This window comes from Pipistrellus kuhlii, unplaced genomic scaffold (genome assembly GCF_014108245.1).
Source record: "Pipistrellus kuhlii isolate mPipKuh1 unplaced genomic scaffold, mPipKuh1.p scaffold_m20_p_51, whole genome shotgun sequence".
Taxonomy (NCBI): domain Eukaryota; kingdom Metazoa; phylum Chordata; class Mammalia; order Chiroptera; family Vespertilionidae; genus Pipistrellus; species Pipistrellus kuhlii.
The window spans coordinates 1,944,826-1,970,135 of record NW_023425553.1 but is presented as its reverse complement, the minus strand read 5'-3'; the positions used below and the strand labels follow the sequence as shown (position 1 = coordinate 1,970,135).

The window sequence follows — 25,310 nt, the reverse complement described above, 5'->3', positions numbered from 1 at the left end:
CATCTGGGAATTGAGAATTCCTTGGTAAACAGCACACAGCCTAAGGAGCAGAGAGCAACATTCCGCTATAAAGTGTTCTTGGAATCATTTTCATATCGTTCAGAGTATTGACTATTCTTCAGTAAATATTCACTGGGCACCTCATCAATGGCAGGTTTTATGCTAAAAGCTGGGAAACCGCGGCGAACAGTAACAGACCATGTTCCTTACCTTAGAACGGTCTGTTTAGGGAAGAGAATGCCATTCATTCATAACTCATGCAGATGAGTAAAACCATACTTGGAAATGTTAAAAAGAAGAACAGTGTATTGGTCAAAGGGCCTGTGGTGACTGGATTTGCCCGTCAGGGAGGTCAGGGATGTTTTTTGTAAAGAAGTACGGATTGAACTGAAATCTAAAGGGATGAGTAGGAATGAATGAGATGTTGAGGTAGGGCCAGGTGAGACAATGAATGTCAAGGCCCCTTGGGGAATAGACGGTAAGCCTGGAGAACCAAGGACAGGTCAAAGTATGTTTGTAACACAGGGAGAGGGCCTTAGGGTAGTGCAAGGCTTAAGAAATTGATGTCAAACCGGTTTGCTATTATTTGCCCTGTCATTCGAAGCTTTTCGATTATCTTTCATATAAGATGGATCACAAGTAGAAGGTCCTAAACTGAGGACTTGCTTGTTTTTTTTTCCTACTAGACAGGACACCTTCATGGAAAACTACTTCACTAGCCAACGGGACAACATCTTCCGAAATGTGGAGGTTCTGATTTATGTCTTTGATGTGGAGAGCCGCGAACTGGAGAAGGACATGCACTATTACCAGTCATGCCTGGAGGCCATTCTGCAGAACTCGCCAGATGCCAAAATCTTTTGCTTGGTGCACAAGATGGATCTGGTACAGGAGGATCAGCGGGATCTGGTAAGAAACAGAAAGGCTGCTGCAGGAAATGGCGGACATGCTTTGCACACTTCTTTTGTAGAAGTATAGAGACATTTGTGCCATCCTTTTTTTCAGGGCAGAAATCTCCACCTAAGCTTTCAAAATAAAGTTTTGTCATTTGTGTGTACATATTTATATACATATGTGTGTGTGAATATATATATATATATATATATATATATATATATATATATATATATATATATATATATTTTAATCCTCACTCAAGGACATTTTCCCATTGATTGTTTAGAGAGAATGGAAGAGAGAGGAAAAAAGAGAAATATCGATGTGAAAAAGACACATAGATTGCTTGCCTTTTGCACATGCCCTGGCCAGGGCCAGGGCCAGGGAGGAGCCTGCAACCAAGGTACATGTCCTTGCCCAGAATCAAACCAGGGACCCTTCAGTCCACAGGCCTGTGCTCTGTCCACTGAGCCAAACTGGCTAGGGCATTCGTTGTTGTTTCTATACACTCCAGAGATGCATTGCTGTTGTTTGTGGGATTTGAAACTTAATTACAAAAGATATGTTCTGTTTCATTAAAGATTCGGTCAGACTTGGAAATTTTGAAGTGAAAATGGCTAGGGTGCTTTTCTAAGTATCGATTTTTTTACAGAGAGGAAAGGAGAGAGAGAGAGAGAGAGAGAGAGAGAGAGAGAGGAACATCGATGAGAGAGAAACATTGAGCAGCTGCCTCCTGCACATCCCCTACTGGAGATGTGCCCGCAACCAATGTACATGCCCTTGACCGGAATCGAACCTAGGACCCTTCAGTCTGCAGACCGATGCTCTATCCACTGAGCCAAATCGGTTTCGGCGCTTCCCTAAGTATCAATTTCAAGTAAGATGGGTGTTTCTGTGTATTAGTAAGGGATCCTTAAAGAAACAGAACCAACAATAAGTGTGTGTGTGTGTGTGTGTGTGTGTGTGTGTGTGTAGATAGGTATAATAAAGGGAAGGGGCATGAAACCTACGCACATCGTGGAGGGGAATCTGCGTTAAGTCTACTGATTTAATTATTAATCTCATCTAAAATACACCTTCACGGCAACATTGAAAGTGATCTTTGACCAAATGTCTAGCCCAGTGGTTGGCAAACTCATCAGTCAACAGAGCCAAATATCAACAGTACAAAGATTGACATTTCTTTTGAGAGCCACATTTTTTAAACTTCAACTTCTAACGCCACTTCTTCAAAATAGACTCGTCCAGGCCGGGGTATTTTGTGGAAGAACCACACTCAAGGGGCCAAAGAGCCGCATGTGGCTTGCGAGCCGCAGTTTGCCGACCACTGGTCTACCCAAATGAATACATAAAATTCACCATCACAGGTAGGATCACTTTTAGACCTGACCTGAAAACATTTCTGTCAGAATGTCTCTGAAGTACTGTCCACATTGAAAAATCCCTCTGAGGAAAGAGAAAATGCTTTCTGTTCAAAATATGCAGAAATCATCATATCTCAGCTTTTGCAAAGAAAGAGGAGAGCTATGTATCCTGATGAGTGTGCTGGGCTTTTTCATTCAGATTTTCAAAGAGCGAGAAGAAGATCTGAGGCGTTTGTCTCGCCCACTGGAATGTTCTTGCTTCCGGACATCTATCTGGGATGAAACTCTTTATAAGGTGTGTATGTTTCTCCGAGTTCCCTCAGTTTAGAGCATGAAAAAAAAAAAGCAAGAAGGGTATTATTAAAAAGATTTAAACTCTGTCATAGCCATCTAAATGTTGAACTAAAAAAATTATAATGAATTATTTGGAACATCAGAATTAACCTTCAGAGATTTTGATTTTGATCTCAAATCGGGCCGACATGCCTACCAACCACACTGAATTAGCCAGTTTGGTCAGGATTGATCTGATACTGATATTCATGCCAGCTGAGCTTTCATTGGCTGTCGTCCATTTTGACCTGTTGTGGTCTCAATGCTGATTGGAGCTGTGACTAGTATCCGGGTACTTCTACAGGCTATGTGCTAGTCTGCCTAAGTTTGGATGGCAGGAGAAGAACAATATTTAAGGGAGAGATTGGCAAAGGGAGTCTTAGAATGAGACATGTCTGCCTAGAATTTGGTAGCATCCATATTCATGCCAAATGGAGACTAGCATCCTTTTTTTTCTTAAGTATGTTTGTATTGATTTCAGAGGAAGGGAGGTGGGGAGAGAGAGAGACAACGATGAGAGAGGATCATTCATCAGCTGTCTCCTGCACGCCCCACACTGGGGATTGAGCCTACAATCAGGGCATGTGCCCAGACCTCCTAGTTCATAGGTTGACGCTCAACCACTGAGCCGCCGGCTGGGCGAGACTAGCATTCTTTCAACCAGAAAGATTGTTCCTGCTGCTGGAATGGATACCACACCACTCGCGGTAGTCCTCGAGGTTACAACAATAGCTGTGTTACGGGTAAAGCTGAAATGACCTTATTGGCACATAGGTTCCTTATCCTGCTTCCTCCCTTTCTCCTACTGATCCAGCGATTGGAAAGACTGGCTCCCTGACGCCCTCTTGTGGTCAGACCTTTCCTTCAGACTGCTTCTGGTATCTGTTGACAAGTTTGACTCTGGGTAGGAAAAACAACCTTCTCGGTCCCTGGTAGCTACAGCCTCAGTATCAACTGCATACAACAAGGATCTACAACCAGAAGCACAGAAACCTGATTTCTCAAGGAGAAAAACAAAACAAAACAAAACAAAAAACACTGGACTTTAAATATATAGCCATTGCTTTATTTATTTTTTCACTAATTCATTTCCCTCCCCAATATTATGTTGACCCAGCCTCGCTCTATTAACAGATCATTTTTGAGATACCTGTCTAGGAAATACTGTTCTAGGTTCATTTGGGCCGAATTTCTCTCAAAGCCTTATTCCCATAGAACAGGTAACCGTGAATAAGGATGGACATGACGCACTGATAAGAACCAGCTGCGGTGTGAAGGATGGCAATACATAACACGACCAAAGACAATTGGCTAAGCACAACACTGCTGTGAGTGACAATGTCTCTGCTGTGGTTAGCTTTGGTGTCTTCTCCAAGGTAAATTCAGCAGTGACATTAACACCGACCTGGGAACCTGGAGCCTGAAACCCCATGCCTAAGTAATACAAACTAATTGGAGCAGAGACATGGCACTACTCTCGCTTGCATAAATGTCGCATAGAGCTAACTTACATTTTTATATTCCGTTTTATTCTGCAAGCACTCATCACATACCTGCTTGATGCTGTAGGCCGCACACATGACTAAGACCAGGTTCCTGCCCTCTAGTGGTAGAGAAGAACATTACACACCTTGCCAGACAAATGAGAGCAAGATTGAAGGACGTATTCTAATGGAGGTTCAAATTCAAGAGCCATAAGAGACTAGAGGGAGGTGTGGTTAATTTCAACTCCTTTCCTTAGTCATACTCCTTTAGATGAAGTCAGTTTTAGGCAAACACGCAGTGGACCATTTTAAATTCAATAATTTATAGAGCTGAATATAAGCCTTTTAGAATGATATTGGCACTAATTTTTCTTAAAATTTCTCTTGTATGTTATCCCATTGAGGGGAGGGGCTGTTTGTCTTTGTGGCTCTGATATGTTTTAAAGAACTGATTTTTAGGGATATGTTAACTATAGCATCATTAGGTTCTGATTTTTTAGTACAGTCTGCACCGTTGGATTTAAATATTTGTTGAATGACAGCAGTAGAAGCTTTATACCCCAATAGGAGATCAGAGTTTTCAACTTTTCCTAAGATAACATGATGGAATTAAGTTATTTATTATCAATAGGAAAAAGTTTCCGCAGCATTATACGCAAGTGTTTGACAATTTTTAAAAACTCCAACTAAAGAGTAAATGTCAAATATTAGCTTTGCTTTCTCATTTTATTTGTTTTATGTCATTGGTTATCAGTATTTGGGACTCAATTATCACCGTGTTTTGCTGTCCATGTGTCGTAGTGTGCTTACTCATTTGCAAAGGTCTGGGACTGGCTGCCTGTCAGTAATATTCCACCACGTTTCTGTCCTGTTAGGCTTGGTCCAGCATTGTTTATCAGCTGATTCCCAATGTTCAGCAGCTCGAAATGAACCTGAGGAATTTTGCCGAAATTATTGAGGCTGACGAAGTGCTTCTATTTGAGAGAGCTACTTTTCTGGTGAGAACTTTCTTCTCTGCAAATATTACTTCGCACTCACCTTCTTTTATTCAGCAGCAGAGAACACCATATTGCTACTTTCTGGAAGAACCTTCTTCCTCTTGTGATCATGTTAACATGCCTTATTTATACAGTAGTATTGTCAGTAAGCGACCTGAAACAAATCCTTTGGTTTGTCATTCTTCAGTAGTTAGTAAAAACTTAGATTTTTGTAGGTATAATCTACAGCAGCAGTCACTAACCTTCCTGACTTCATGGACCACCAATGGGCAGCTGCTGATACACAGAGTTTAGATTACATCTGCAAATCACTGCTTATTTGTATTGAAGTAACCCCGTTTCCTATTGAATTTTATTATGAAACTAGTGGCCCAGTGCATGAAATTCGGGCAAGGGGCTTGGCTCTTGAAGTCCTGACTTCATTGGGAAGGTCGTCCAGAAGGACTTCCAGTCTAATGAGCATATTACACTTTTATTATTATAGGTGAGGGTTATTTCCCTTTTGAGGAAGCTCACATCCCACCCTTTTCAACAAAAGACTGAGTTGAGAAATTTTAACATGGAAGAGATATAATGGTTAACTCACTGACATAGCTAAGAGTTCACATGGAGAGGCAGAACAGAAATGAGGCATGTTGGTATTTTAATTTAAATTTTATAAATTCCACTTAAGTATATTAAAGCCTACTCTGTGTATGGGCTTGAGAGGCAATACAAAAACCAATATATTTATAAGTAAAAAAAAAAATTTTTTTGGAAATTATTTTTTTATTGATTTCAGAGAGGAAGGGAGAGAGAAACATTAATGATGAGAGAGAACCACTGATTGGCTGCCTCCTGCACGCCTCACACTGGGGATCAAGCCCATAATCTGGGCATGTGCCCTGACTGGGAATTGAACCTCCTGGGTCATAGGTCGACACTCAACCACTGACCCACGCCAGCTGGGCATATAAGTAAAGTTTTTAAATAACAGTAGCAGAAAGGACTTTGAGATGTCACAAAGCACAGCATAAGTAATTGCTGATCAGCTCAGTAAATGTAACTCTTAAGAACAATTTACAGTAAATAATTTGTTTCTGAGTTCTACCAATGCTTAATGATTTTAGACACATTTCTTAATCTGTGAGCTTGGTTCTCCTTCCCTAAAATGGAGATAATAATATCCATCTCATACGTTCTTTCGAGTGACTCAGTTTTGCTTCCTACTGAAAATTTTTATATCTATATATTCAGCCTATACAAAATGCTCGTCTAGGTTTTATTAAAATCTGAAAGTGTGAGGGAAAGTATTCTCAGCTCTCGTGGATGTCCATCCTGAGTAGGTTCATTTATAAACAGTCAATTCTCAGAGGTTATAATCATTTCATTAAGATTTTTAAATATAATACCGAAAGCCACTTGGATATAGGCTTTATTAAAATTAAAAACGAGCAGCTAGGAATTTTTATATATTTTTCTTTTTCGATTTGTATTTTTTTAATCAAAGACCATCCTGAGAAATATTGAAATAAGATGAACATTTCATGATTAAAGCAAGTGATAAAGAAGACCAACAAATCAAAATAGATAATACTTGAGTGATCTAATAAAATGATAACCAAACTATGGGATGAGTCATCCATAAGTATGTTGAAATTCTGCATAATGTTGGCAGCCTATGGGGCTGAGGGAAACAAATGGTAAGCCAGGTGCCAAGTCTGCCCTGAAAATCAGGTGACAGGAGGCTGACAGATGCTGGCCTAGAGCAGTCACGGTGGGTGATATGACTACATTGCATGGACTTACAGGGCATTGCTCTTTTTCATAGGTGATTTCTCACTATCAGTGCAAAGAGCAGCGTGATGCCCACAGATTTGAAAAAATCAGCAACATTATTAAGCAGTTTAAGCTGAGCTGCAGGTAAGAGGTCTTGTGGGATCTATTTATCACTGGGAAAAATTAATGTTATTTTGAGAGGTACAAATAACTAGAGTGGACTACATTCTCTATCCAGAATAGTTCCTTCAATTGAAAAGAAAGCTAAAGTCTAAGGGAGCCTCCCTTTGTCTGAGGGGAATGAAATTCATTGTCCTTTCATGTAAACTCAAGGGCTACAGAAGAAGCATATGAAAAAGATCTAAGCAGAGTACCCTTTTGAGATGTTTGATTCTGTTTGGAAAGAAATAAAAAATGTCCAAGAGAGTTTTAAAAAAGAAGAAAGTAGGATAATTTACCCCACCAAATACCAAGGTTTTCTAATTAAAATAGGGAGCACTGATTCAGGAATGGTACAAAATAGAGTCTGGGAATGTCTAATCATGTTGCCTCAGCTTGGATTAAATACAATTTGAGTCTTAGTGTTGTGAATATAGGCAGATGCAATGGCTGAACATCACAATTTCTTAAATATCTAAGAATCAAAATTCTTACTCTGGTAAAACGTGGATACCCAGACAGTAGAATAGGTATGAGTTTATTCCTTTTATGCCTTAGCATAAAAGATACTTTGGGACTTCGTGGCATGTTTAATGCTAACGTTTTTAAGGAGAAATATAGAACGAAATGCAAATATAATTTCCTTGATTTGTTTTCAAAGAGATGGGATCATTTCTTGAATTTCCAGGTAATTAAAATTCAAAAATTAATCCTAGTGATAGAGGAATTTCAAATTTAAAAGCTTTTTTTAAAAAAAATATATTTTATTGATTTTGTACAGAGAGGAAGGGAGAGGGATAGAGAATTAGGAACATCAATGAGAGAGAAGCATGATCAGCTGCCTCCTGCACACCCCCTACTGGGAATGTGGCCGCAACCAAGGTACATGCCCTTGACCGGAATCGAACCCGGGACCCTTCAGTCCCCAAGCCGATGCTCTATCCACTGAGCCAAACCGGCCTCAGCTAAAAGCTTCTTAAATAAAAATCTTTTATAACATGATTTTTAACAGGGATCTAAGTCTACACCCACTTTGATTTCACAGTCAATATCAAGGCCTAAAGGGGTGAGGGTATATGTGGGGAGGGGTTTGGGATGGGAATGGGAGGATGAGGACAATTATGTGATACCATAATCAATAAAAATATATATCAAGGCCTAACTCTCTAAGTCACTTTCCAAACTATGATCAATTGAGCATTAGAGTTTCCTTGGAAAACAAAGTGGAGCTAGTGATGAACTGTCTTAATGAAGAGGTCAATTACGGTATAATGCTATGAAAATGTTTTCCTGAAACATAAAAATTCTTATATTGCTATTATTTTATGTTCTTTGCTCTTTTCTCTTCTCTCCCATAGCAAGCTGGCTGCTTCTTTCCAGAGCATGGAAGTAAGGAACTCTAACTTCGCTGCTTTCATTGATATCTTTACATCCAACACCTATGTGATGGTTGTGATGTCTGATCCATCCATTCGTAAGTTTAAACTTAGTTCACATTGGTTCAAAGCCACGTACATATTCTTTAAACTTATTGCCCTAGAGTAGTGGTCGGCAAACTGCGGCTCGCGAGCCACATGCAGCTCTTTGGCCCCTTGAGTTTTTAGCAAAGGCCTGCTTAGGAGCACCCTAATGAAGTTAATAACAATGTGCCTACCTATGTAGTTTAAGTTTTAAAAATTTAGCTGTGAAAAGAAATGTCAATTGTTGTACTGTTGATATTTGGCTGTGTTGACTAATGAGTTTGCCAACCACTGCCCTAGAGGTAGGACTCAGATATTGAAAAACTATTTTGTAGTGAGTGAGAATGGTTTCGAAACAGTGTGAATGTACTTAAGGCCACTGACCTGTGTACATTTAGAAATAGATAAAATGGTAAATTTTTAAAAGATTTTATTGACTTTTTAGAGAGAGGAGGGGACAGAAAAACATTCATGTGAAGGAAACATCGATCGGCTGCCTCCTTCACACACCTTACTGGGAATCAAGCCCAGAACCTGAGCAGGTGCCTAACTGGGAATCAAATTGGCAACCTTTTGGTGCATAGGTTGATGTCCAACTAACTGAACCACATGTCCAGGGCTAAATTTCTTGTTATATATGTTTTATCACACAAAAAAACTATCTTAGTACTAGTAATCAGTATTTTTTTTCTATTTAATAAATGTATATTTTGAAGCTTAAAAATAATTTAGGCTCTATGGTATTATCTTTTGTTCTTGGGAACTTCAAGAAAGAAGAACCCAAATATATGATATATAGTATAGATTTTTTTAAAAATATTTTTTATTGATTTCAGAGGGGAAGGGAGAGGGAGAGAGAGTTAGAACCATTAGTGATGAGATAATCATTGGTCAGCTGCCTCCTGCTCACTCCCTACCAGGAACCAAGCTGCAACTCAGGAATTGATCTGTGACATCCTAGTTCATAGGACAACACTCAACCACTGAGCCACACTGGCAGGGCTAGATTTTTAAAAGACTAGTCAGTCTTAGCTCTGAACTATTAAATATTGATTATTTTATATGTTACTGTATATTTCTAAGTAGCATATCGCCATATTTGTGTTATGGGCATACAGGGAGATATTTGGTGCTTCCATGCCATAATTGTCAGATTCATCTCAATCATTAAAATAAAGGTTGTAGCAGTATTTTCAGGATGTTCCCAGAAGTTTAAGTTATCTCTGATTCACTGTTTTTTTTTCTACCTTAGGTTAATATTAAAATGTAACATAAGCCTGGCTGGTGTGGCTCAGTGGTTGAGCGTCAACCTATAAACCAGGAGGTCAGGGTTTGATTCCTGGTCAGGGCTCATGTCCAGATTGCGGGCTTAATCTCCAGTGAGGGGCAGCCGATCGATAATTCTCTCTCATCATTGATCTTCCTATTTCTCTCTCCCTCTCCCTTCCTCTCTCTGATATCAATAAAACATATTTAAAATATATAATATAATAATATAATATAATATAATATAATATAATATAGGTTAGTAGGTTTTATAGTATTATCCCCCAAATATAATTTTTTAATAATTTATGTTGGAAAGTTTGTGTTTATAATATAAACACACTTTTTCAGAAAAACTAAACTGTGCTTAACTTGGGGCCTCATATTCCTATATGTTGTCTACGTCCTACTACTTTGAGGGATTTGGATCTCCTTTGTTTATTTGTTTTTAATAGACATTTCTTTGACTGCCTGTACTTACTTTGTTGGGTATCTCCCCCACCCCCACCCCCAGCTTCTGCAGCGACTCTGATCAACATCCGCAATGCCAGGAAACACTTTGAAAAGCTGGAAAGAGTGGACGGACCAAAGCAGTGTCTTCTCATGCGCTAAGCATTGCCAAAATGCTGTTTCAGAAAAGAAATCAAAATACTGTTTCTTAATCTTACTGTTGAATTAGTATATGTAGACTCTGAAATGTTGTGATGCTTACCACTTCTGTATTTCTTCCCCACTCCTCAGTCTTAATGTTTACCCTTGAATGCTATTTACGCAAATAGCCAATGAGAAACTAGAAGATGAGCTGTCCATGAATCCGATCTGACATAAAACTAGGTAATATGTGAGTGTTCTGATGATAAGGTTTTAATAGCGTGTTCTGATAATCTTGTTCCAATAGTTGTGTGTGCCAAAGCCTCTTTTAACATTGTCTTGTATTCCCTATGATAGTAACCTAGAAATTTGGAGTATTACTATTCCTCAGCATGCGTTAAAATGATCCTTAACTCCGATGACAAATAAAACTTGCTGTTAGAGATTCAGTGTCTGTTTTTCTTTCTTATTTATTTAAGTTTTTTCCTAAGGAAGAACAAGTTAATTTCACTGTTAGTCTAGAAGGGAATCCATTTCTTACTGTGAAATAGTACAAAATAATGTTGGGTGCAAAGGATGGAGCCTGATGATAGCCTTAAATCTAGGCAGAAGAGTTTAAAGGTAATGTGTTAGGAAGTAGGAGACCATTGTAGGTTTTTGAGGAGGGGAATTAAATGAAAGGAATTTTGAAAGAAAATTAACCTAGACTCTATGGGCTGACGGATGGCGGTTGGGGAAGCTCTGGTAGTAATCTAGGCTTGAAGTGTGTTGAAAGCCTGTTCTAGGATGTAACTGGAGAAGGAACGAATAAAAAGTTGAGGAGAAATAAAAGGATTTGTGAAATGTGACTTCTTTCTTTGAGGTCCAGAAATGGTGAATTTTATATATTCTATTACACCTAAGCAAAGGCCATTGTACAAAGGTTCATGTAAGAATAGGCCTGCCTTCCCCTGGCTTTGCTCCCAGCTGCCCGGGGGGGCCTTTGCAAGTCTGCTCCTATAGCTCCCTCTGCCCCCCACCCAGCAGGCGTCCTGACCCACCCAGCTGCTCTGTGCCTGTGTATGCAAATTAACCTGCCATCTTTATTGAGTTCATTTGCATACTCCTGATTGGCTGGTGGGTGTAACGGATGTATGGTCAATTTGCATATTTCACTCCTATTAGTATAGATAGGATATGCCTTCATTATGCTAGTCAAGTAGCATTATTCTATTTGACTTCATCTCCTAAAGAAAACATGAAGCATTGTGAACTGGGAGAAATGGAACTTAACAACACACACTAGAATTACTCAAAGCCCCAACCTTTTCAGCTTCCATAGATACGCCAACAAAACACAAATGCATTTAGGGAGTGTGTAGCACAGTAGACTCATCTCATTTCTCGTCTCTGTGTTCTGAAGATACTTCTTTCAGACCACCAGAACGTCACCATTTCCCGTCTTATTATCCCCAGTTGAAAGAGTTTTTCACTGAACAGCAAAGTGCATGTGCTTTTGGTAGCCTACATTATTTAGATTAATAATCTCAAGTCTTAAGAGAACTGCGTGGGACTAATTTGATCAACAATTGTATTAATCTTCTGGAGAAGGCGAGTTTTTTTAAGTAGATGCTCCAGATTTTTTTATCCTTTTAACGCTTAGGAAAATGAGAAGAGCAAATGAACCGGGGATCTGTTCTATGACTAATAGAAGTCGTGATTTGGCATGACTCATTATCCTCAATACCTGGGGTGGTATTTGAAGGAGCTACTAAAAGCATTTTTTTTAGAAGTTGGATAGATATAGATATAGACATTAAATTAAATGAGCACACAAAAAACACAAAATTATATCATTATTTGCTCTTGACTCAACTTGTTCAGATTCTAGTTATAACTTGGATATATAAAAGGATGAAAGGTTAGCAAAATAACATGAGTCAACATAATCCTTATGGTAATGACTAGTCGTCATTGAAGACAAAAATATATTTTAAGGTGGAGCACTGAAGTAAACAAGTACACAGTGAAGGCATGCACACAGAAATGGAGAGAAGATATCAAACCAGACATTGGTCTGTTCATTAAATTCCACAGATTAGTGAGATCATATGGTATTTGTCTTTGGTTTATTTTGCTTAGCATAATATCCTTCAGGTCCATTCATGCTATCACAAAGGGTAAAATTTTCTTCCTTTTTCAGGCAGAGGAGTAATCCATAGTGTAAATGTACCAGTTTTTTTATCCACTCATCTACTGATGGGCACTTGAACTGCTTCCAAATCTTGGCTATTGTAAAGAACACTGCAGTGAACATAGGGGTACATATATTCTTTCAAATTAGTGATTCATGTTTCTTCAGATAAATTTTCCAGAAGTGGAATTGCTGGGAGACAGAGTCATAGATAGAAAGCAAGCAGACAGCTCTGGTATGTGTGTGTAGGGGGATGTTGGGGAGGGTGGAAGGATTGAGCAAAAAAGATATAGACAGCAGTGTGGTGATTGCTGGGGGGAGGGGGGTGTAGAAAAGGGACTGTCCAACTGGTCAGTAGATATGATACACACAGACCACCAGGGGGCAGACACTCAATGCAGGAGCTGCTGAGCTGCAGTGACTTAGCAGCAGTGGTTCTCAGATGACACCCTGGAACCAGAGAGGAGGAAGTCTAATTCCTCATACTCCAGGACCCTTTGGAGAATGTCAGAGAGCTGGTTTCGGCTGGATCCCCGCAGGCCAGGTCAAGAGACACCACCTGTCCGAGGGACCCTGCTCACTCCACAGACATCCTTCAAGCCACAGTGCCACCCCAGGTGCAGTTGACTGTGGGGGGACTGCAGGAGGTTGGCTCCAGGGTGTGTCTGGCCCATCTCACCTCACTGGCTACCTTCTAATTAATTTCCTTTCAATGTGCACAAATTCGTGCACCAGGTCACTAGTATGGAAATAAAATAACTTTAAAAAATATATATATTTTATTGATTTTTTACAGAGAGGAAGGGAGAGGGATAGAGAGCTAGAAACGTCGATGAGAGAGAATCATCGACCTGCTGCCTCCTGCATACCCCCCACCGGGAATGTGGCTGCAACCAATGTACATGCCCTTGACTGGAATTTCAGTCCGAAGGCCAATGCTCTATCCACTGAGCCAAACCGTATTCAGCATAAAATAAAATTTTAAAAACCAAGTTCCCAGGTGATGCTGGATGCTGATCCTGCTGGTCCGGGGACTATACTTTGAGAACTACTACCTTAGGGAAAAGAAGAGAAAATGTAGGTGTGGAAGCAGGAGTGGAAAAACAGGTTCACTAGGTTTGCAAGGTGACTTGAAGGCATTATAGCAAGTAAGATATATATAGTTTAGGCCACTGATTCTCAAAGTAATATAAAATTTTTTGAAGCATTATTTTAGAAGGAATGACTAGGAAGTTTCTATTTCATAACTGGTATGTTGCAAATGGAAACAAATGCTAGCATAAAGAGTATAGATAGCAATTTGTATAAGGACCTAATAATATTCCAGTTTCGACCACCTCTATTTGCTAACCCAATAGAATATCATGAAAACTTAGGTGGGATTGCCAAATGAAAACAGTACTGCCTTTACTTGAAATGTTGAGTATTTACTAAATGTAAGGCTGTAAAAGGATTATCTCATTTAATTTTCACAAGAACCCCACAAGGTAGGTGCTGTCTGTCACTGTCCTGTTTTTTTTGTTTTGTTTTGTTTTGTTTTTGTGTGTGTGTATGTGTGTGTGTGTGTTAAATATATTTTATTGATTTTTTACAGAGAGGAAGAGAGAGGGATAGAGAGCTAGAAACATCAATGAAAGAGAAACATTGACCAGCTGCCTCCTGCACACCCCCACCGGGGATGTGCCCACAACCAATGTACATGCCCTTGACCAGAATCGAACCTGGGACCTTACAGTCCACAGACTGACGCTCTATCCACTGAGCCAAACCGGTTTCGGCTATCCTGTTTTTTTAAATAAGCAAAGTGGGCCCGGAGAGGGCCAGAAACTTGCCCACAGTTATGCAGTAGTGGTGAAGCTGGAATTTGAACTCAGGTAGTAACCTGCAGAGCTTGCGCACTTAGCCTTAACCTTGAAGGTATTTGGCCTTCTTGAATTTAAGAAGCTACTCATGGTGGAGAGTTTGAGGTGTCACGTGTGATACCTAGCTTTGAGACTACCACTCTGTTCGCTGCTATGGAAATATCTCATGTCTGTTTTCACTGGGGCTTTGCCACATGGAACAAGAAGCTTTACCACAGTAGGCAGTGAGATGCAGAGTCAATAGGAGAAAAATACCTCCAGCTTGTAGGATTTACATTAAATCAAAGCAATTTTCGGTAGTTAGGGTTTTTGTCTCCCCAGAACTGGGCTAATGAGAGCAGTTATAGCCTCTGCTTCTCTTGGGCTCTTTAAAACAAGAGGGGAAAACGTTGTTACAGTTCTCAGGCTTCTACAGCAATGTTTTAGCAGGAAGGCAGTCAGGGTCTTCTGCAATCTTCATAAACAAGCCCCATTGTGTAAATTTCCTTACTGTGTGGAACACAATTAGCATCTACGCGCCCCCCCCCCCCCAGCTCTGCTGAGGCTTGATTGACAAAATTTTATATGTTTAGGTTGTACAATGTGTTTGTTTTTAAGGTGCACGATTAAATAATTTAATATATCTATATATAAAAAAGCCTAAGTGACCATTACTGGAACAACCGGTTGACCAGTTGCTAAGATGCACACTATTAGGGAAAAGATACTCAGCACAGGAGCTGCCCCCTGGTGGTCAGTGTGCTTCTACAGCCAACCTTATGTGGCCAGCCAACCTCCTGCAGCCCTCCTGTGGCCCCGATTGGAACTGGGCAAGATGCCCCAATTGGTCCTGATCACCGGCCAGGACGAGCGACCCCCACCTGTGCACAAATTTGTGCACCAGGCCTTTAGTGTTATACATAATGAAACAACTACCACAACTAAGTTAATTAACATATCTCTTAGCATTTTTTTTTTTCCTGGTGAGAACATTTAAAATCGAATATCTTAGAGTTCTGGTCAAGATGGCAACACAGGTAAACATGGAACTCACTGCCTCCCACCACCACATTATAACAACCATCATTCAGAGCCAACTGAGATCTAGCTGAATGGAAGTCCTACACCTAGGGAATTAAAGAAGAAGCACATGGAGACTAGTAGGAGGGGCAGAGACTTGGGGCAGAATTGCAGAATGGACCACTCCTACATGTGTGGCATTTTAAAATAGGGAGGGATATGCCCTGGTCAATTTAGCTCAATGGTTAGCATCGGCCCACAGACTGAGTGGTAATGGATTCTATTCCTAGTCAAGGGCACGCACCTCTGTTGTTTTTCAATCCCTGGCTCTGATCAGGATGTGTGTGGGAGGCAACCAATAGATGTGTCTCTCACCTCGATGTTTCTTTTTCTCCCCTCCCCTCCTCCCTACCTTCCACTCTCTCTAAAAATCAACAGAAAATATATCTTCCAGTGAGAATTTACAAAAAAATTGGGAAGGATATCTTGGTTGTGGAGATTTCCCTGAGGAGTGAGGGGTCTCAGTCCCACATCAGCCTCCCGCCCCCCCCCCCCCCCCCCCGCCCAGGGATCCAGGACAGGGAAGATAAGTCCTCACAACTTCTGGCTATAAAAACCAGCTCAGATTGTGGCTGACACAGAGGCTGATGGAGTCCCAGGCAGTTCCTCTTAAAGGGCCTGGGCATGGACCTACTGGGACTCATTCTGAGCTCCAGTGCTGGGGAAGCAGCTTAAAAGAAACCTGGGACATTTAGGGAGGAACTAACATGCCTGGAATCAGGGCAAGAACTGGAAGGGCAGCTTTCTGCCAAACAAAAGTGCTGGCAGAGGCCATTGTTCATACATATATATATATTTAATCCTTAAAAATTCCATTAATTGGGCTCTATTATATATGATAAATCTGAGGCACAGAGAGGTTAAGGTTAGGTTATTTTTGCACAACTCTGATTAGTAACAGAGCTGGGACTTGAATCCAGGCAATCTAGTGTGTGCCACTAACATGCCTGCAACCCTGTGTAGCACAGGAACTTCAGGTTGAGGTGGACAGAGCTGGACAGACATTCTACTTTAAATTAGGTTGAAAATAAACTAGCTTTATAAGTCTATTTAAATTCCCCTTGATATGTTAGCAAGTATTGACTGAGCAGCCCTGAGTAGTTAGCTCTGTTTTAGGCCTTGTGATTGGGAAGACAAAAAGTTAGCTTGCAAAAAAAATGGGCCTTCCCCCAATACTGGAAACTTTGAGGGCATAAACATGTCCATTTTCTCTCCTCACTGACTCTCCACGACATAGTTCATTGACTGATATGTCATAGGCATAAATATATAGTTGGTGAATGAATGAAGTTTCTTATCCAGATAGTTTCTATTCTAGGGAGGAAACAAACAAGCGTGGCTGGATTGAACTCAAGAATACATCTAGGTATATAGATAGTGTAGATCATTGATTAGAATGCTGGCCCTCGCATCAAATGGTGGTGGGCTTGATTCCCAGTCAAGAGCAGGTACCTGGATTGCAGGTTCAGTCCCTACTCCCGTCAGGGCGCATGTGGGAGGCAAACAATTGATGTGTCTCTCTTACATTGATGTTTCTCTCTCTTCCTTGCTCCCTCCTTCCCTTCATTCCCCTTCCCCTTCCCTCCTTCTTCTCCCTCCCATTCACTCTCTCTAAAATCAATGGAAAAAATATCCTCCGGTGAGGACTAACAAAAATATAATTTAAGAAGAGAATACATCTAGGGAAATGGGTCCAAGACACTGGTTGAGATTGCCCCCTCCCAAGAACACATTGAATGTACACCTATATTTGGAACAATTTCCCCTAAGAAACAAGTGAGGGTGAGGGTCAATTGAACAGTTTCTGTAGAAAGAAAGAAAGAAAGAAAGAAAGAAAGAAAGAAAGAAAGAAAGAAAGAAAGAAAGAAAGAAAGAAAGAAAGAAAGGAAGGAAGGAAGGAAGGAAGGAAGGAAGGAAGGAAGGAAGGAAAAGAAGAAAGAAAAGAAATAAAGAAAGAAAGAAAGAAGAAATAAAGAAAGAAGAAAGAAAGAAAGAAGAAAAGAAAGAAGAAAAGAAAGAAAGAAAGAAAGAGGCAAAGAAGAAAGAAAGAAACACAAAAGAAAGAAAGAGCAAAGAAACACTAAAAGAAAAGAAAGAAAAAGAAGAAAGAAGAAAGAACTAAAGTAAGGCAAGAAGGAAATGCCAAAAAGACCGAACTCATAACATAACCTACGAAAGGACGCAATGAAGCCAGACTTCATTCCCACCTCACTCCCGAACCTAACTCCACCCCCCTCCCCTTCAGACATCCATCCACGCACCCTCAAAGCCACCCACCCCCTACGAACAACCCACCCGCACCCACCACCATAACGCACAACCTCCCCTCCAGACACGCAACCCTCCAACTCCCCGCCCTACCATCCATCCATCCCTCCCCTACCTACCTCCAGTCCTCCCTCACACTCCTTACCCTACGGACGGACTTCATTCCCCATCCTCGTCCTTCCATCCCTCCCTCCCTTCCTCCATCCTCCCTCCCTCCTCTCCCCCCTCCCCTTCCACTCCCTCCCATCCCTGCACCTCCCCTCTCCCTCCCTCCCTCTCACTCCCTCCCCCCCTCTCTCTCTTTCCCTCTCGCTTTCCCTCTCCCTCTTCTCTCTCTTATAGCATCTGAGGGATGTCTAGTACCAGAGGAACTAGTGAGCAACTATTGTTTACATTTCTCTTGCACTTGGGTAGTGGGCGGGAGTTCTATTTAGGTTCTCTGGCTAACCTCCAGGGCTGCTGTAGCATGTCCCCAGCCACCCCTCCCAGAGTTAGCTCCAGCACAAACAGGAGGGTGCTATACATCACATGTACACATGGCTCCTCCACCCAGAAACTGATCAAGTGGGTATAAAGGCACTGCTGTGCCTGTCCACTGGGTTGTGTGCATATGAAGGACTCTCCTACCTGGAGAGAGTACAGAAGTAGCAGGGCTGCCCTGTCAGGAGAAAGTGAGGAAATAGTAGGGCATTACTGCGTTCATACAAAGTAGCTCTCCTCTGACCCAGCTTGGGCAACAGGCAAAGCAACAGCGTGGGTCACACATATATCAGGCAGCCCTGCCTGGATGGGAAGGGGAAGAAAGTATGCATTCATCAGGCCACTCTGCCTCAACTCCATTCTGGCCATGGACAGCCGGAACAACAGAGAGCTAGTGCACACATATGTACACACAACTGCCCCACTTGGAACCTGCTCCTGGCCAGCCGCACCTCAGGCACTACACGTGCTTACCCTGATTCCAACTGGCATGCCAAAACCATTTGGCACACATTCTACACAGAGGTCACTCCTCCACAGAAAGACAAACAAGTTTGTTTTAATAGTCCCAATTCAATTAATGTGATACACCACAGAAGCCAAATGTTCATTGCAGCATTATTCACAATAGCTCAAATATGGAAACAACCTAAGTTTTTATCAATGGGTGAATAATTAAGAAAATTTGACTATTTCTTTATTTAAATACTAGAGGCCTGGTGCACAAAATTCATGCACAGGGGTGGGTCCCTCAGCCCAGCCTGCATCCTCTTTATTCTGGGACCCCTCAGGGGATGTCCGACTGCCGGTTTAGTCAGACATTCCTTTCATAATCTGGGACTGCTGGCTCCTAACCACTCACCTATCTGCCTGCCTGCTCACCCATAACTGCCCTCCCCTGCAGCCTGGTCACCACTAACTGCCCTCCCTGGCTGGGCTTGTCACCCCTAACCACCTCTGCCTCGGCCCCCACCACCATGGCTTTTTCCAGAGGATGTCCAGAAGGATGTCTGGTCTAATAAGCATATTACCCTTTTATTAGTATAGATTTATTCAGTAATAAGAAAGAATGAAATCTTGCCATGTGAAACAAAATGGAAAGACCTTGAGGGAAGTATTCAAAGTCAAATAAGTCAGACATAGACAGGAAAATGCCATAAATTTCCCTTATATGTGGAGCCTAAGAAAGAAATGAGACAAAAAATGAGTTCCTAGATGCAAGAAAGATTGGTGGTTGCTAGAGGTGTGGGCGGAGAAAATGGGTGAAGGGCATCAAAAGGTACAATCTTCCAGTTATAAAATAAGTAAAAAAGTCTTAGTGATGATGTAATGTATAGTGTGATCACTATAGTTAATAGTACTATATTGCATATTTGAAAATTCCTAAGAGACTTGTTGCTGTTGTTAATATTTTTCCCATTGATTCTTAGAGAGACTGGGAGGGAGGGAGGGACGGACGGGAGACAGAGAGAGAGAGAGAGAGAGAGAAAGAGAGAGAGAGAGATGAGTTGCCTCCCACATGTGCCCCAACTAGGGGGCGGGATTGAACCTTCAACCCAGGTATATGCCCTTGACTGGGAATCGAACCAGAAACCCTTCTGTCCATGGGCTGATGCTCTAAGCACCAGCCAGGGCCTAAGAAAATTTTAAATGTTAAAAAATCCATATCATAAGGAACATTCTCTTAAATATGTGAAGCGATGTATGTTACCGAGATTTGTGCTGATAAATATATAAATATATTGAATCATAATGCTGTAAATCTGAAACTCATATAATAGTGTATGTTAATTATACCTCACTTAAAAAAATTGAAAAAGCACTTCAAGTAATTGCCCAGCCAGGCATGGGCAAAACTTGGCTCAAACATGATGTCGCTTCTCTCCTCAAGTCACAGGGGACTCTTGTGTAACCTCACCCAGAAGCCCATATGGTTTGCAATTATTTTTAATTTTTATGAGACCTTTTTCCTGTTTATGTTCTTACAGAACAAACACAGTTTATATTGCTGATGTCTTATCCCTTTGAAAAATCTGTCAGGGTCCATTTATTCATTCAGTGAGTGGTTTTACCAGTTAAAAAAAAGAAACATGTTGTTTTTCCATCTGCATCAGTGCGGTTTCTCTGTCTTTCCTTAACCTATGCTGATTATGTGTAGACTTTTGTGAAATTTTCAGATGAAAGCAACCATTATTTCTAGGAGAATACTGAATCAATAATCTGGTTGATTCCCAGAATAAAGCAAAATTATGCAGATTTTTCCCCATTAAAAACAGAATAGAGGGCATCTGTTGATTAATAAGTGTCCTTCTGACAAGAATTTTCCCATAGAGGGAGTTTTCTGGGTTGGGAGAATTTTTGAATACTAATTCAGTCAATGTACTCATTATTGGCTTGTTCCAATTTTCTATTTCTTCCTGATTCGGTCCTGTTAGGCTGTGGGTTTCTAGAAATGTATCCATTGCTTCTAGGTTATCTAATTTGTTGGCATGTAATTGTTTATAGTATTATATTATGATCCTATGTATCTTTATTTTTTAGATATATTTTTATTGATTTCAGAGAGGAAGGGAGAGGGGAAAGAGAGATAGAAACATCAATGATGAGAGAGAATCATTAATTGGCTTCCTTCTGCACAACCACTAGTGGGGGTTGAGCCTGCAACGTGGACATGTGCCCTTGACTGGAATGAAACCAAGGACCCTTCACTCCGCAGGCCGATGCTCTGTCCACTGAGCCAAACCAGCTAAGGCTGATCCTGTGTATTTCTGTAGTATCGGTTGAAATGTCTCCTCTTTCCTTCCTAATTTAATTTGAGTCTTCTCTCTTTTTATCCTTAGCACAGGTAAAAGTTTGTCAATTTTGCACTGGTTGGTGTGGCTCAGGTGGTTGGTGTGTTGTCCTTCCCACTCCACTGAAGGGTCTCCAGTTTGATTCCTGGTCTGGGCACATGCCTAGATTGCAGGGGGTTCAATCCCCAGTTGGGGTATGGGAGAGGCAACCCATCAATATTTTTCTCACATTGATGTCTCTCCCCACACATACATCTTGCCCGCTTCCTCTCTCAAATCAGTAAAAACATATCCTTGGGTGAGGATTTTTTTTAAAAGGGGTTTTTCAATTTAGTTTATCTTGTTGGAAAACCAGCTCTTAATTCTGTTGATACTTTCTATTGTCTTTCTGGTCTCTATTTTATTTATTTCCACTGTGATCTTTTGTTGTTTCCTTCCTTTGGCTAACTTTGGGTTTAAATTGTTCTTTTCTACTTCCCGAGGTTAAAGTTCAGTTATTTGAGATCTTTCTAATTTCTCAATATATGCATTTATCGCCATAAACTTTCCTCTCCGAACTACAATACTTTTGCAATCTACCACAGATGTGATATGTTGTGTTTCTATTTTCATTTGTTTTGAGATAATTTTTATGTGCCTTTTGATTTTTTTTTATTTGAGCCATTGGTTGTTCACAAACGCGCTGTTTAGTTTCTACATATTTGTAGATTTTACAGCTTTCCTGTTGTTGGCTTGCAGTCTCATACCATTGTGGTTAGAAAAGGTTATTGGTGTGGTTTCAGTCTCTTAAATTTGTTAAGACTTGTTTTCTGTCTTATCACATAATCTATCCTGGAAAATGTCCCATGTGCACTTGAGAAGAATGTGTATTCTTGCTGCTGTTGAGTGGTATAAGTCTTGTAAGCCCCTTTGGTCTAAGGTACGGTCCAGTTCCAACATTTGTTGCTATTCTTTCGGGGTAATCTAGCCATTGCTAATAGTAGACTATTGCTGTCCCCTACTAGTATTGTATTGTTGTGTATTTCTCCCTTTAGATCCGTTAATCTTTGCTTAATATATTTTGGTGCTCCAATGTGAATGCATATATCTTAATGATTTATGTTTATTCTTGTTGTATTGGCTTAAAGTCTATTTTGTCTGGTCCAGGTATGGCTAGCCTGGCTTTCTTTTGGTTTTTATTTTAATGGGGTATCTTGTTTGAGCCTACGTGTGTGTTTAGAGCTGAAAGGAGTCTCCTATAGGGAGTACATAGTTGAGTCTTGTTTGTTTATTCACTGAGCTACTCTGTTGTTTTGTTTGATGAATTCAATCTATTCATGTTTAAAATGATTATTGATATATATGAATTTACTATTGACATCTTGTTTGCCTTCTGATTTTTCTGTATTTTCATTGTTTCTCTGTTCATCTCTTTCTGCCTACCTTTATAAACTGTTGCGTTTCCAGGGTGGTATGCTGTTTCCCTCTTTTTTATGTTTCATGCATCTACTCCAGATTTTTGCTTTTTGAATCCCCCATGTGCGTACCTGAAGTATATTCTACCTGGTTGTGGAATATTCTTTTTAGATATTGCTGGAATCATTTTTATGTTTAACTTCATAAAAAATATTGGTCTGAAATTTTATTTTTTAATAAATATCTTTGCTTTTGGTATCACAGTCATACAGCCTCATAAAATGAGTTGTAAGATGTTCCCTCCTCTGTTATTTTCTGGGAGAGATTATGGGAAATTATGTTTATTCTTCTTTAAGTTAAGTGGTAAACTTTGCCAGTGAAGTCATTTGGGTCTGGAGATTGTTTTAATTTTTTAAAGAAGTTTAATTTCATGTTCAATGTCTTCCATGATTATGAGGCTAGGTATATTATCTAATTCGTCTTGGGTGAGTTTTGATGGTTTGAGGTTTTAGAACTGTTTGATTTCTTTAATTTAAATTTTTATTTTTTTTCTTGCAATTTTATTTTGTATTGGTTTCAGGTATGCTAGTACAGCTTAGTGATTAGACAATCATATACTTTACAAAGTGTTCCCCTCAATATTTCCTATGCCTGCACTGGCTCCACACAGTTATCACAATGTTATTGACTATATTTCCAATGCTGTGTTGTAATAATCAATTTGTGCTTCCTAATACCTTCACAGCTTTGATCCAGTTCCTCATACCCCCTTCCCTCTGGCAACTACCAGAATGTTCTCTGTGTCTGAGTCTGTTTCAATTTTGCTTGTTTATTTTGTTCTTTAGAGTCCACATATAAGTGAAATTATATGGCATTTGTCTTTCTCTGACTACTTCACTGAGCAGAATAGGTCCCCTATGTCCATCCATGCTGTCTCAGTGGTAAGATTTCATTCTTTTTATGGCTGAGTGATATTCCATTATAAATGTGTATCACTGCTTTGTTATCCACGTGTCTATCAATCAGAATTTGGGTTGCTTCCATATCTTGGTTATTGTAAATAATACTGCGGTAAAATAGGGGTGCATATATTCTTTCTTTTTAAAAATATGTATTTTTTAATTGATTTCTGAGAGGGAGAGAGAGAGAGATAGAGACATTGATGATGAGAAAGAATCATTGATCGCTGCCTCCTACATGCCCCACACTGGGGATTGAGCCAGTAACCCGGGCATGTGCCCTAATTGGGAATCACCATATATTCTTTCTAATTAGTGTTTTAGTTTTCTTCAGCTAACTCCCCAGAATTGGAATCACTGGGTCACAAGGCAGTTCCATTTTTAATTTTTTGAGGAAACTCTGTACTGTTTTCCATAGTGGCTGCAGCAAGCTGCATTCCCACCAGCAGAGCATGAGGGTTCCCTTTTCTCCCCATCCTTGCCAGCACTTTTTTTTTTCTTGATTTATTGATGGTAAATATTCTGACAGGTGTGAGGTGATATCTCATTGAGGTTTTAATTTACATTTTTCTGACAGTTAGTGACATTGAACATCTTTTCATGTCTATTGATCCTTTGTATGCCCTCTTTGGAGATGTGTCTGGAGATGTCTAAACAGGTCCTCGGCCATTTTTCAACTGGATTATGTGTGTGTGTGTGTGTGTGTGTGTGTGTGTGTGTGTGTGTGTGTTGAGTAGTGTGAGTTCTTTATACATTTTGGATACTGGGCCCTTATCAGATACATCATTGGCATTATATGTTCTCTCATTTAGTAGGTTGTCTGTTCATTTTGTTTATGGTGCCTATTGCTCTGCAAAAAGTTTTGTTTGATGTAATCTCACTTTTTATTTTTTGTTACCCTTGAGGAGATATAGCAGGAAAAATATTGTTAAGAGACATGTCGGAGATTTTACTGCCTGAGTTTTCTTCATGGGATTTTGTGGTTTAGAGTCTCACATTTAAGTTTTTAATACAGTTTAACTTTATTTTTGTATATGATGTAAGAAGGTGGTCTAGTTTCATATTTTTGCATGTATCTGTCCAATTTTCTCATCACCATTTATTAAACAGACTGTATGTTCTTGCCTGCTTTGTTAAATATTAATTGACCATCTAAACATGGATTTATTTCTGGGTTTTATATTCTGTTCCATTGATTTATATGTTTTTATGCCAGTACCATGCTGTTTTAGTTACTATGGCCTTGATATCAGATAGTGTGATACCTCCAACTTTGTCCTTTTTCAATATTGTTGAGGGTTATTTTGTGTATGCGTGTGTGTGGGTGGTACCATATACATTTTTGGATTATTTGTTCTAGTTTTACAAAATACTCCACTGGTGTTTTGACAGGGATTGCATTGAATCTATAGATTGCTTTGAATAGCATGGACATTTTAATGATGCTAATTCTTCCTATCTGTGAACATGGTGTATGCTTCGATTTATTTGTATCTCCTTTGATTTCTTTCTTTAGTACCTTATAATTTTCTTAGTACAGGTCTTTTATCTCCTTGGTTAAATTTATTCATAGGTATTTTATTCTATTTCTTTGGAGCAGTTGTAAATGGGATTGTTTTCTTTGTTTCCCTTTCTGATAGGAAGTATTCACTTTTTTCTAAGTTGTCAAATATATGAGCATAAAATGGTTTATGCTATACCCTTATCATCCTTTTAATGGCTGCAGGATCTACAGTATTATTTCCCATTTCATTTCTAATTGGGTGGGAATTTATGTCTTCCCTCTTTTAACTTTTATTAGTCTTTCTGTGAGCTTACCAATTTTGTTTTGTTTTCAATGAAGTAGCTTTTAAAGGTTTCATTTTGTATGTTTTCCTACAACAATTTCATTGATTTTTGCCCAGATTGTCTTGTCTTTATTTCCTTCTCTCTATTTGCTTTGGGTTTATTTTGTTGTTTTATAGTGTCTGAATTAAGAAGTTGATTTTTTTTTAACTTGAGACATTTCTTCA

The 25,310-nt window shown here is 39.8% G+C and overlaps 1 protein-coding gene across 4 annotated transcripts in view; it reads left to right on the top strand.

Annotated features, from left to right (window-relative positions):
- The window catches only part of RRAGB (Ras related GTP binding B), a 36,303-nt gene extending 25,574 nt beyond the window's left edge, over positions 1 to 10,729 (top strand). For all 4 annotated transcript variants that reach the window (XM_036415770.2, XM_036415766.2, XM_036415771.2 and 1 more), the window contains 6 exons: positions 687 to 909; positions 2,461 to 2,556; positions 4,954 to 5,076; positions 6,887 to 6,978; positions 8,352 to 8,467; positions 10,234 to 10,729. In XM_036415770.2, the coding sequence (XP_036271663.1) occupies positions 687 to 909; positions 2,461 to 2,556; positions 4,954 to 5,076; positions 6,887 to 6,978; positions 8,352 to 8,467; positions 10,234 to 10,331 (748 nt within the window). In that variant the 3' untranslated portion in view covers positions 10,332 to 10,729. The remainder of the gene's footprint in view (positions 1 to 686; positions 910 to 2,460; positions 2,557 to 4,953; positions 5,077 to 6,886; positions 6,979 to 8,351; positions 8,468 to 10,233) is intronic.
- Positions 10,730 to 25,310: the final 14,581 nt, after the last annotated feature.